Source organism: Grammomys surdaster, unplaced genomic scaffold, assembly GCF_004785775.1.
Source record: "Grammomys surdaster isolate TR1022 unplaced genomic scaffold, NIH_TR_1.0 129, whole genome shotgun sequence".
Classification (NCBI taxonomy): domain Eukaryota; kingdom Metazoa; phylum Chordata; class Mammalia; order Rodentia; family Muridae; genus Grammomys; species Grammomys surdaster.
In genome coordinates, this window is record NW_021604587.1 from 20,766,757 (window position 1) to 20,779,620 (window position 12,864).

Below are 12,864 nucleotides of genomic sequence, written 5' to 3' on the forward strand. Positions count from 1 at the left end.
TTTTGAAACAGGGTTTCTCTGTGTAGCTCTGACTGTTCCGGAACTCAGAAATACTCCTGTTTCTGCCTCCCTAGTGCTGGAAATAAAGGTGTGTTGTCACCACCATCCAGCAAGACATCTTTTCTTGAAGGTTCCTATTACTTCTAGAATTCAAAGTTACTAGATTTTAAACTTTAGAGTTAGGCAAAATATTTACATTGGGAGATATTTGTTATTGTGACTGCCTGAAATCCCTCCTTATTTACTGAGAATCCAAATAGGTGGGTGCAAAGCTCATACTCTACCTCTCCTATTTAAGCACAGCTAATTTAGGTAAGTTTAGAGAACTCCTAGCTAGGAGGGCAAAGGCGGTTTACAGATTGCTCACCAGGAAGGGAGTCTAGAGTAGCTAATATAAGTGAAAATGCACACAAGACTGCTATATAAAGATTATCCCTTGACTGTTCTCTTGGCCAGCCTGTACACTAGCTTTCTTGTCAATGCGCTGAACAATCAGCTAACAAGGACTCATCCAGTTAATTCCTTTTGGTTTGAGTTAACAAAGATCATTTCAGTATTTATACCCAAGAACCTTGACCAGTACAAACGTTCTGATAAAAATAGTTTCATCAAGCTAGGCAGTGGTGTTTGCTTTTATTCTCAGCACTCGGGAGGCAGATCTCTGACTCAGAGGCCAGCCTGGTCTACATGTGTAACCAGAGTTACACAGAGAAACCCTGTCTCAAAAAACAAACAAAAGATTTATTATTTTTGAAAGTTTTAAATTGGAAACTGCAAAATAGAATTCAACGCTAGCCCTGTAATGGCCCAAGAAAAGAAATATGGGCAATATCTTATTAATGGTAGGCAATTAGATCTTGCAGAAGAGAACAAAAGCATAATCACAGCACCAATTGCCCAGAGAAGAATTCCAGGCATGACTTGGCAACAAGCAAGTGCCTTGTACAAGACTAATTAAAGCATTCTCCTTTTTTCCCCTTTTGAGACAGGGTCTCTCTACAGAACCTTGGCTGTCATGGAACTTGAAATGTAGGCCAGGCTGCCATCTACCTTACGAGATCTTCTACCTGCCTGTGCTTCCAGAATTTGGGGATTTAAAGGGCATATGCAAATGGCTTTAGTAAAGCATTCTTTTTCTTTCTCTTTCTTCTTTCTTTCATTCCCTCTTTCTTTCTGTGTAGCCCTGACTGTCCTGTAACTCACTCTGTAGACCAGGCTGGCCTTGTTACTCAAGAGATCTGCCTGAGTGCTGCCTCCCAAGTGCTGGGATTGAAGGCGTGTGCCATCACAGTTGGGCATTAATAATGCATTCTTAAATAACAAGCACCATTCCTGAATATGACAAGAAGCAGAAATCTGTTTCCCCTAGTTAGATGTCTTACTAACACCAGAGGCTCAGGCTGTGATGCAGCTCAGTTATTAATAAGAGAGCTTGTCCAGCATGTAAATACTCTGAGGGTACAAAACTGGAGAATACTATGTTCAAGGTTTACCCACATAGTAAGTTCAAAGCCAGTTACAGCACCCAGTACACATGTACTATTGAAAAAGCACAATATAAATGATGGAGGAGGACTTGGCCATTACTGTCCCTGAAGGATTTCAACTTCTAAATGCTAATAAGAATGACAAAACACACAAGAGTATAAATAACATCATAGACAGCATGTGGAGAATGGGAACACCTCTCTCCTCTAGTGTCTAATCTTGTTGAAACAGAGTGTCTAAATCTTCCCATCTAAGAAGACTTAATAAGACAGAAAAGGGCAAAAGAGATTATTCCTGAAATAGTAACAAAATCAGCTGATTAGATTAGTACAAGGATGAAGGAGAGACAGTCTCTGCCTTCCTTTCTCCAAAACAGTATTTGAGAGAGGCATGTACTGAAGAAACTGAAGACACACAATGAAAACAGGGTAAGCTTGCCAACATGGGACTCAGCCAGGGTGCTGCACTTACCACCAGAATGTGATCCAGGCTTCAAAATAATTCTGGTAAGGCCATCCCCAGCAAGTGATGCAAACAACAACTGCTTCACCTAACCAAATCTCCTCAAATTCCACAATACTGTCCAAACTAGGGAATTTTGGCTGGACATAGTGGAGCATGCATTTAATCCCAGGATTTAGAGGAGTCAGAGGCAGGTGAATCTCTCTGATTTCAAGAACACCCTGGTCTACATAGTGAATTCCAGGACAGCTAGAGCTACAGAGTGAGAATCTGTCTCAGAATAAAATTAAATTTAAAAACAATAACCAAACAAACAAACAAAAATAACTACTACTGATTTGAGCCATATCTTGAAATAAGACATAAACTAGTTCATGGCATCTTTGGAACAGCTAGTTAATGGTAAAATAACAAAAACAAATCCAACAAATCTCAAGTCCCTTTTATATTGTTTTGATAACCTAAGGCTTTGTCTGTAAGAGACACCAAAGTGACTGTGGCCATTAAGTTCCTTTAAGCTAGACAGATTTTTCATTAGTTAGCAAAAACACTGAAAAGTTTAATGTATTCAAAATGCTCACCACTACCACCCCCCTAAAAAAAAAAAGAAAAAGGGAAATGGCCAATTTTCCTTGTGAAAATTTACTAGAACTAATTTCTCATTAAATAGAATTACTCAAACTTTCAGAGCAGTAAACTTAACTTTTTTAAAAATGAGGTCAATGGAACAGTTCCCCCTATATTTTCATATTTCCTAACATCCTTCCTCTTTTTGTTTCTGTAACTTACACACACACACACACGCACAGAGACACACACAGACACACACATAAAGAGCTGTATTTTTCCATGGGATTTTTCCCAGTCTTATAGAACACCAGCTAGCACCAGTAATAATAGGTAATAAATAGTCAGCAAAATTATTTTGCTTAAGAAGCCAACTGGATAAAAATACTAGACAAGTATTGAGAGATTTGATTTCAGTACCATAGAGATGTTGAGGGGAAGGGGAGAGAACCACTTCACACTTGCCCCTAAGACTGAGGAGCTGCATTTGATCCCAGGTTTCCACATACTAGAAGAAACAACTACATATTGTTCTTTGACCTCCACACAAAGGTTGTAGTGTTCAAAAGTAACACTCTCCACATGAATAAATAAATAAATGTAATAAAAATATAAACTGAGAAAGATCTAATTTCACTTGGGCATGGTAGCTCATGCCTGTAATCTCAGCACTCAGGAGGAGTGTTCCTAGTTTGAGGTCAGTATAGGTTATATAGTGAGTTTCCAGCCAGCCTAAACTACAGAGTAAGAACCTGACACGTGTGTGTGTGTGTGTGTGCGCGTGTGTGTGTGTGTGTGTGTGTGTACGGACCTAAAAAAATTATTTCTATAGCTGATGCACCAATGATTCAAAGTTATTTTGTAAGGTTAAATAAGATTACTTAGATTGTACTTGATAAGATGTACATTCACAGCCGGGCCGTGGTGGTGCACGCCTTTAACCCCAGCGCTTGGGAGGTAGAGGCAGACAGATTTCTGAGTTCGAGGCCAGCCTGGCCTACAGAGTGAGTTCCAGGACAGCCAGGGCTACACAGAGAAACACTGTCTTGAAAAACAAAAACAAAAAACCCAACCAAACACACAAACAAACAAACAAAGACGTACATTCATATGCTCTTTTCTTTTGAGACATACAGTCTCTCTATGTAGTCCTGGCTTTCCTAGACCTTATGTAGACCAGGTTGGCTCAAACTCAGTGATCCTCCTGCCTCTGCCTCCTGAGTGTTTGGTTAAAGGCAAGTGACACCATACCCAGTCTGTAAAATGTTCTTAAGCATCAAAAGGCTAGAAAGCAAAACTATAATCTTCTCACTATATAGAATTCAAAGTATGTAAGAAAAGCCCACGCTGCAGCTCCAAACTGACCACACACACCTGCATCCTGGTTTTCTCTCCAAGAAACTAAAGCATACACCTGAAAGCCCAACACTGGGGAGGCCAAAGCAGGAGAACTACAAGTTCAAGGCTAACCTGGGCAAATAATGGACAGATCCTACCTCAAAAATCTGAGGGAAGAGAGAGCACAAAAGACTGAACAGAAGAGAACACTAAGAATTACCAAAACAGCTTTCATGCTTTAATGTTTGCATAAGCAGGTCTGCTTGTGATTATGACTTTAAACTATGTTTAAAAAGTCTTCTTTTGTCTGCCATCATACAACACTCAACACCCTTGATCTTGTTAAAAGCCATCTTTCTTGCTAGGAAGATAGTCCCAGTTCTTAAGAGAGACTAGTCTTCAAATCAGTATTGCACAATTTGTAACTTAGCATATGGGTATTATATAGCAAATAGGTCACAATATAAACATTATTCTTTTCTCAGTTTTTATTTGTTTGTTTTTCAATACAGTGTTTCTCTGTGTAGTCCTGAAACTCTCTTTGTATATCAGGTTGGCCTTGAACTCTAGCCCCTTCTACCTCCCAAAGTGCTGGGATTTGAGGTGTGAGCCACCATGCTCAGCTCTCCTCTCATTTTTAATGTAAGATCAAAAACAAAAAATGTAAAACAGGTTCTCTCCCTGCTGAAGAAATATCTAGAAGAAATTTGGTTCCTGAAATCACGGTTCAGAATGGGGGGTGTGAAGTGGAGAGGTAAGGAGCACAATTTGAGACTATCTGTTTAAAAGGAATATAGAAACGTTGTAATGTAAAAACATTTTCCCTCTAAGATTATCTAACATTTATCAAGTCTCAGAACTACAGGTTAACAAAAATAAATCAATGCCAACGGGCTTTTCCACAGACAAAGCCTAATGGCACAGTATTCGAAGAGTTCTAAGAGTTCTAATCTAACCTAACTCTTACAGGTTAGAATATCCAGGCCACTGCTTTGTGCAAACAGACAAAATCCCTCCCAGCTTCTTGAATGTGCCAAGACACAAGTCACAATGACAGTGAGCTGTCCGCGCAAAGCCTGAGTCCCATCTGGATCGCAGTCATTTTATAAATGGCATGCTACATCACACACACACACACACCACGGGCTTATTTTAAACCCTGTTAGGAATTTGCATTTTTCTGGGTACACTGATTGCCCGAAAAAATGGCCTGTATACCTCAGAGATCTAATTTGTTTTTGGAATATTTTCTTTAGTGCCATACTACCCATTCGAAGTCGTCTCTCTTGTGGTTATTTTTAACCTGGCAAATGGATTTAACCGGCATGAGGGCAATAACGTGGGATGCTAAAATGGGTTCAATCTATTGCATCGTCACTCAAAAGACCACTGGGCAAACAGGGCACTGACAACAAACAGGTCAGGCCACAAGGTGCCCACCAATCTCCCGCCCAGGCCCACTCCTCTCTACCGAACAGGATCGCCACTGCAGCCAAAAGGCTCACCTCTGCAACTCTTCCTCTTGGATCCTCTCTTCCTCCCAGACGAAAACACCGGAGAGCGCCGCCATCAAGGCAGAGGCATGGCCAGGGCGGCCGCGCAGCCGGCGCCAGAAGCGTCCGAGTAGGGCGCAGCGCGAGCTCTCGGAATACAGGCGGCCGTAGAGCTGCGCGATCTGCTGCGCTCGCCGCACGCGCAGGCCCGTCACGAAGCGGCACTGATTGGCCAGCGCGGCCAGCAGGCCCCCGCCCCGCGCGCCCGCCAGCCAGGCGGCCAGGGTGGCCGGCGGCCTCCTCGGGAACATGTCGGCCTCTGTGGATTCCCGCGCCTGCCGCTAGGCCCCAGAGTAGAAGGGCTGAGGGAGGTTGACCGGGCCGTCCGCGTAGTCTCCTTAACTGGTTGACTCCGAGCCCACCTCACGCTCCAGAAGCCAGGAGCCGCCCCTCATGCTTTCTCTGCAGAAGCTGCTGAGGCAGAGTGGATTCTGAGGAGAGCGCCTCTGCACGAGGCCTTCTCGGTCCTGGCGGCCCGCCGGTCTGTGTGTACAGCGGAAGCTCGCGGCCCCCGCGTCCGGTGCGCGGGAAGCAGAGCGGTGGACGTCCCGGGCCGCAGCAGGAGAGGTCCCGTGCGCCCGCGTCCGCCTCTCGCGCCGAGTGCGCGCAACCTAACCTGTTTGTTCTACCCGTACTCTGATTGGACGCATCCCAGAACCCTGGGCGCTCATTGGCTAAGCCAAAGTGCTTCTCCGCCCTTGCTCCGCTGCTTTTTAGCAAGCTAGGTGGCATGGCGCGAGGGCCTGTCAAGGGCGCCTGGAGAGTGACCCTCGGACCCCGGGCGTTGCAGCCATTTAGGGACGTCACACCCCGTCCGGAGGAGAGGCACGGTCAGGTGCGGTGTTCCGTTGTGCTGAGAGGTCCGGCCTGTTTCACTATTCTCTACACTTCAGGGAGGGGCGGGTTTGAGCTGGGTGGAGGGCGGTGCACGCCCTGCGTGAACCCGCACCTATCGCAGGCCAGGGGTCAGCTGTCGGGCGCTTCCTTGGCCCCCCCCACCCCCCCTTGCCCTGATTCCCCGAGCCCTCCTGGGTATCTGCATCAGGGACGCGGTTCTGGGTTCCGGCTCTGAGAAAGGACCGGTGGCCCATCCTTAGAGCCGAGGAACAACCTGCAGAGAACTCCACAAGGACGGGTGACCCGTTGCAAACTGAAAATGCGTTAGGCCTGAGCAGTCTCTGTTTGACTCGAAGGAAGCAACAGGGTAGGAGAGTAAACAGCTTTCCCAAAACCTATCTTGCCACCTGTAACCTAATGGTTGCTAAATGGAGTCTTAGGATAAATCACTATTCTAAACCAGGGCCTGGTGGCTCATGCCTGTAATCCCAGCGCTCCAGAGACTGAAGACAGGAGCATTGCTTCGAGGGCGAGGCCAGCCTGAGCAACAGTGTGTCTCAAAAATAAATGAATAGATAAAAATTCTCTGTCCAATCATAAGGTGAAAATAATAGCTGCCCCTCAAGCGAAGAATCAGCCTGCCGCCATTTTAGTCTTAAAAGTCATCTTATAGTAAAGACAAGCTAGGTTCATTCCTTTTTATGATTAAACCTGTTTCTCAAGGATTGGGCAATGCCCGGCCTGTAACCTTAAACTACAAATGGTTCTGTACTGTCTGTTCCTAGGATGGTAATCATTTCTTTGTTTCAAAAAGTTGTTTATAACCATCTTGCAACCCTACCTTTGTTTCTAAATGTTATACAACCGCACACGACTGCCTTGCTATGCCCACCTTGCAACCATGTCTTTGTTTCAGGGGCCGTTGTAGAACTAACTTGTTATGTAACCTGGCCCCACCAAATCTCTCATTTGGAAACTCCTTTCCCCGGAGCTATAAAAGCTTTGTCTTCCTCACATCCAAGGCAGACCTCTGGAACTCCACCTTAGAGGCAGGCAGCCCACATACATGAATTAATTTGACCATGATGATTTAGGTCAGTGGCCTTTCTCCTCCCATGTTTGCTATTAACACAAGAAACTTTATACTAAATTGTTTCTGTATCTTTTTTTATTAAAACTTAAAAATCTTAGCAGGGCATGGTGGCACACACCTTTAATATCAGCACTCGAGAGGCAAAGGCAGATTGGATCTCTGTGAGTATATGAGGCCAGTCTGGTCGTTTACTCAGAGGCCTGCTGCTCTATTTGGGTGACTCTTTTTCCCCTTCCTCCATTTCCTGTGTCCCAATTCTTTTCCATTAACCAGTTGTACAAGATCATGAGATTGGCCCTCAGCCAATGGGGAAAAGACACAGCCACCATCTGAGTTAGAAGAAAAACCAAGTGCACTTCCTAGGTTGCCTTGTTTAGACACTTCGAATGGCAGTCTTTTTCTTTTCGACCCTAAGTGTTTCTAACAAGGAGAACCTGCAGACAACTCCCAAAGCAGTTTCTTCAAACAAGGAAATTGGGGGTGGGGGAGGGGGACTTATGCATAATTATACTGGAGAGACTTGCCATTCTCTCCGTAGGTGGGCACATTCCTGCAGTGCCCATTCATGCCTTTTCACACAGAACAAGTTTTAAAATGTCAGAGAGGTCTGGTGTGGTGGCTTCTGCCTCAGGAGGACTGCTTCCAGTCCTAGGTTATCCTGGGCTATGGTGTGAGACCCTGTTGCAAAAGATGCAAGACAAAGCTGTTGGAGAGCACAGCCTAGAAGCAGAGAATTTCATGGGGCAATGAACAAAGTTTACTCTAAGTTGCCTAGGACCGAGCACCTTTCTAGTCTCCTCTGCTGCCAGTAGGAGGCAGCAGTTTCTCCCTGCCTGTCAACAAGAAAGTTCCTTGCACAGGATTTAGACTTTTATGTATACCCTCATCTTAGATACTTGTACTAAAATAATTTTTTCTCCAAAGATTCACAGTGGGGGACAATTTTTTTCTCCAAAGATTCAAAGGAAAGGATAATTTCTGGTGACTGAAATTTAGGCTTCTCTTGCCCTATCCAGGCTGAATTTATTGTAGAAATTGGTAATGTGTTTATTTTTCTTGAGAGAAAATTACAGAGAAATTTGTAAGCAATAGAAAATAGTACTGGTCTCTTGAGCAATGAGAGGATTGTACTTTGCTGCTAACTGCTTCCCGAGCCATTGAGATCTGTGCCAACCCCAGACCTATGTATGATTTGAGGTTGCTATTTGCCTTATAAAACAGAATAGAGGAATTGTCCTCTGAAAAGACAGAGTTGTCTTCACCTCTGAAAACCTCCCACGTCATCAGCTTTGGTGTTTTCCAGGAAAATAGGGTGTTATGAGGAGTCAGGGTTTTATAGTTGAGATCCAGGAGACCACAACAACCGAAACTAGCAAATCCTGAGAGTATTCACCTCGAAAACATAGCATCGAGGGCTTCACTGAGACTGGATAACTTATCCCCGTGGGGCCTGGAAAGATAGCCGAGTGGTTAAGAATGTTTCCTGGTCTTCCAGAGTTCATTTCACCATATTGGGCAGCTTACATCCTGTAACTCCAGCTCCAGGAGATCTGATGCCATCTTATGGTTTCTGGGGCATTCACACACATGTGGCATATTATCATACAAAATTAAATAAACAAAAAGTGAGGGGCTGGAGAGGGGCTCAGCAGATAAAAGCATTGGCTGCTCTTCCAGGTTCGGTTCCCAGCACCCACAAGGTAGCTCACACCTGTCACCCCTATCCAGGGGATCTGGCCCTCTGGCTTCCTTGGGGAGCAGGCATGCACATGTATGCCCGCAGGTAAAACACTCATACGTATGAAATAGTAGTGAGTCAAGAGGTTTGCTGGACAGTCAAAACTTTTGAGGTCCTTCTGTTTGGGGACCCACTCAGAACCATAACTTGTTGAAGTGTTCAGAAAATGAATCAAAGAGTCCAATGAAGTGTATGCTGCCTCCAAATCCAAACTTACTAGGCAATGTGCTTAGGAGTGGGCCACAGTAACCTGCTCTTCACCTTGAAAGGGATAGCTTAGGCCATCAAGATGACTTGGGAGAGTCCAGGTGTGGTGGTGCACAACAACTTTAGTCCCAACACTTGGAAGGCAGAGGCAGGTGAATCTATGTGAGTTTGAGGCCAGCCTGGTTGACAAAGCAAGTTCCAGGACAGCCAGGGTTACGAAGAGAAACCCTTGAAAAACAAAACAAACAAAACAGATGTCTTAAACACCTCCTACCAAGGCCAGTGACATTCAATGCCCAGGACCCAAATGGTGAAAGGAGAAAATTGACTCCTGAAAGTTGTCCTCTAACAGCACATGCCATGGTGTGAGTACCCTCCCCCCCCCCCCAATAATAAAAATGTAAAAGAAAGGGATAGATTACTACACTCAGGGATCAGTGGTTCTCAACCTGTGGGTTGAATGTCCCTTTCACAGGGCTAAGACCACAGGAAAACAGAGAAATTTATATTACAATTCATAACAGTAGCAAAATTACAGTTTTGAAGTAGCAACAAAAGTAATTTTATGGTTGGGGGTCACCACAACCTGAGAAACTGTATTAAAGGGTCACAGCATTCAGGAGGTTGAGAGCCGCTGCCCTGGACCATCAGGACCTAGAAGTCTTGTGGAGGAAGTTCCCCTTTCAGCACACATTCTTTATCAAGGTAGCTGGAATAGCTGCTAATTCCAACCAGCCTGTCACCAGTGTGCTAGATAGACCAGTGTGGGACAAAGAACAAAGTATCTTGGAGACAGGGCTGTGACAGGTACAGGAGTTGATAAGAGTTGATAAAGAACCTTTTTACTCCTGACAGTTGCAAGGAACAAACTGGGTTTTTTTTTTTTTCATTTTTATTTTATGTGTTTTGCCTACATTATTTCTGTGTGAGAGTATCAAGCCCCTAGAACTAGAGTTACAGACAGTTGTGAGCTGCCACATGGGTGCTGGGAATTGAACCCAAATCTTTTGGGACAGCAACCAGTGCTCTTAACCTCTGAGCCAGGAGGTAGAGGCAGGAGGATCATGAATAAATAGTTTTTGATGGTCTTGACTGAAAATTGCGGAGGGCAAAGACATTCACATCACTAACTACACACTGATTAGAGAACGCACTGACTTGCTCCAGCAACCAAACCACACCAGGAACAACTGCTGCAATTAGATTGTGACCTAATTAACTGACTGATAATCCACTCCATTTCTGAGATCTGGGCCAACTAGCAGAAGCAAAGGGGCACATGGAAGGAGCCATAAGCTCCAACTTAAACAGTGCTTGCCAGTCATGGTAGTGCCAGTTTCCTGACAGCATGGAGAAAGGACAGTGATTTGGTGGAGGATCTTCTTCCAACCTTTAGTTTACATCCCTTCTCTAAAGTACTGCAATTCAGGCCTAAACACAGCTAATGATGCAGCTCTACCTGTGTTTGAGGGTTGTGAGGCACAGATGAGATTATGTAAGCTAAAGTACATTGAGGGGAGCAGAGATGGCTCAGAAGTTAAACACTTGATGTTTGTAGTGACATTTCTGAGAATTCTGAGGTTTTGGTTTCCTTTAAAAAAATACAGAATTAGTATAAGGTTTTTTCATTGTAATCCCAGGTGTAGGGATATAGGGCTGCTTTAGATTGCCCACAGCAGCTGACCATGATTTGCCTCAAAATGCTCTACCAGAGCATGGTTTTGCCACCTGCAGATAATTTCTGCAATTGTGACATTTGGAATTCTGGGAACTTTCAGCAGGTACATAAATTGGAGGGCCTTGATAGATATAGTAGGTGGTTGTTGTCATTTAGGAAGGTTTATTGCTGTTTGTTGGTAGCTGTGGTCAAAGAAGAAATGAAAGAAATTAGATTCAGAGATCTAGTTCTCTCTCCTTTCCTCTCTATCTTTGTTTCTCTCCTATTTTGGGGGGTAAAACCTGGGGGGGATAAAGGGTGGGAAAAAGAAGAACCCACAAACTAGCAAAGACCAGCTACAGATGTTTTTTCAGAGGACCCAGGTTCAATTCCCAGCACCTATATCAGGCCACTCACAGACTCCAGTAATTCCAGCTCCAGGGAATATGTCTTCAGGCCTCTAAGGGCACCTGCACTCACATGGCATATACTTGCACCCACATACATATACTTTTAAGTACATTTTAAAGTACATTGTAAAGAGGATATAAGGAATAATGGCTACCTTTACTCACCTCCTTCTTTCCCTTTTTTTTTTTAAATATGTATTTATTTCATGTAGGAGTGTTCTGCTTCATATATATATCTGCAGGCCAGAAAAGGGCATCAGATCCCCTTATTGGTGGTTGTGAGCCACCATGTGGTTGCTGGGAATTGAACTCAGGACCTCTGAGAGAGCAGCCAGTGCTCTTAACTACTAAGCCATCTCACCGTTCCTTTCTCCCTCTTAAGTAGAAAAAAAAAAAAGAGGACTAGAGGGATGGCTCAGTGTTAACAGCACTTGCTGTTCTTTCAGAAGACCCGAGTTCAGTTTCAGCACCTAAACGATGCTCTCAGCTGCCCTCCAGCCTGGCATCTCTCACTAAGCTTAATCATTCTTCTAAACCTGAAGCTCCCTTTCCTTCAAGAAGCCTTCCCTTTTTGAGATTGCCTCACCCTATAGCCTAGATTGTATCGAACACCTATGTAGCCCAGGCTGCTTTCAAACTTATGGCAATCCTCCTGCCTCAGCCTCCTTTCTGAGTGCTGGGCTCACAGGGCTGAGTCACTACACTGGGTAGAGCTTTCCTTGACTTGCCAGGTTTCAGTCTCATCAGGTCTTTGCTTTCCTGGCTGCTGGTCTAGAAAGCCTTCAGGGCAAGAACCGTATGGATTAACACCTTTGTTTGTGGCACTGTAGTTCAAACCCAAGACTTTGTCTATGCAAAGGCAAGCATTCTACCAACTATATACCTAGCCTATGTGTTAGTATTTTAGTATCCTCCACAAAACACTTTGGGTTCAAATATTTGCTGATGTAATGTTAACAAAAATAAATAAATAAATAAATAAATAAATAAATAAATAAATAAATAAATGAGCCAAGCATGGGTAGGCTTAGGTGAGTGGATCTCGATGAGTTTGAAGTTAGTCTGGTCTACAAAGTGATTTCTAGCCAGAGTTTAATAGCAACATCCTGTCTAAAGAAAGAAAAAATGTTGAGAATGTAGCTCAGTTGGTGGAGTACTTGCTTAGCATGTACAAAGTCCTGGATTTGATCTCAGTACTACCCACATAACTAGCCTATAATCCCAGCACTCAGAAGTGGAGGTAGGTGGATCAGGAGTTTATGGTCATCCCTTCTATAGCCAGTAGGATACCTGCCTGGACTACATGAAATACTCTCAAAAATAATAATAAACAATGGAACAGAAAAATACATGGAACCCTTCCCAAAAGCCAGGTGATGGTGGTGGTGGCGCATGCCTTTAGTGCACAGCACTCAAGAGGTAAAGGCAGAGAGACTTCTGAATTCAAAACCTACTTGGTCTACATAGTTCCAGGATAGCCAGGGCTGTTACACATCAAAACCCTGTATCAAAAA

At 44.1% G+C, this 12,864-nt stretch overlaps 1 protein-coding gene across 1 annotated transcript in view; it reads right to left on the reverse strand.

Moving 5' to 3' along the window:
- Positions 1-6,010, reverse strand: part of Stard7 (StAR related lipid transfer domain containing 7) — a 28,370-nt gene extending 22,360 nt beyond the window's left edge. Inside the window, exon 1 of the mRNA XM_028755785.1 lies at positions 5,361-6,010. Coding sequence (XP_028611618.1) covers positions 5,361-5,659 — 299 coding nt within the window. The 5' untranslated portion in view covers positions 5,660-6,010. The remainder of the gene's footprint in view (positions 1-5,360) is intronic.
- Between the last annotated feature and the right edge of the window lie 6,854 nt (positions 6,011-12,864).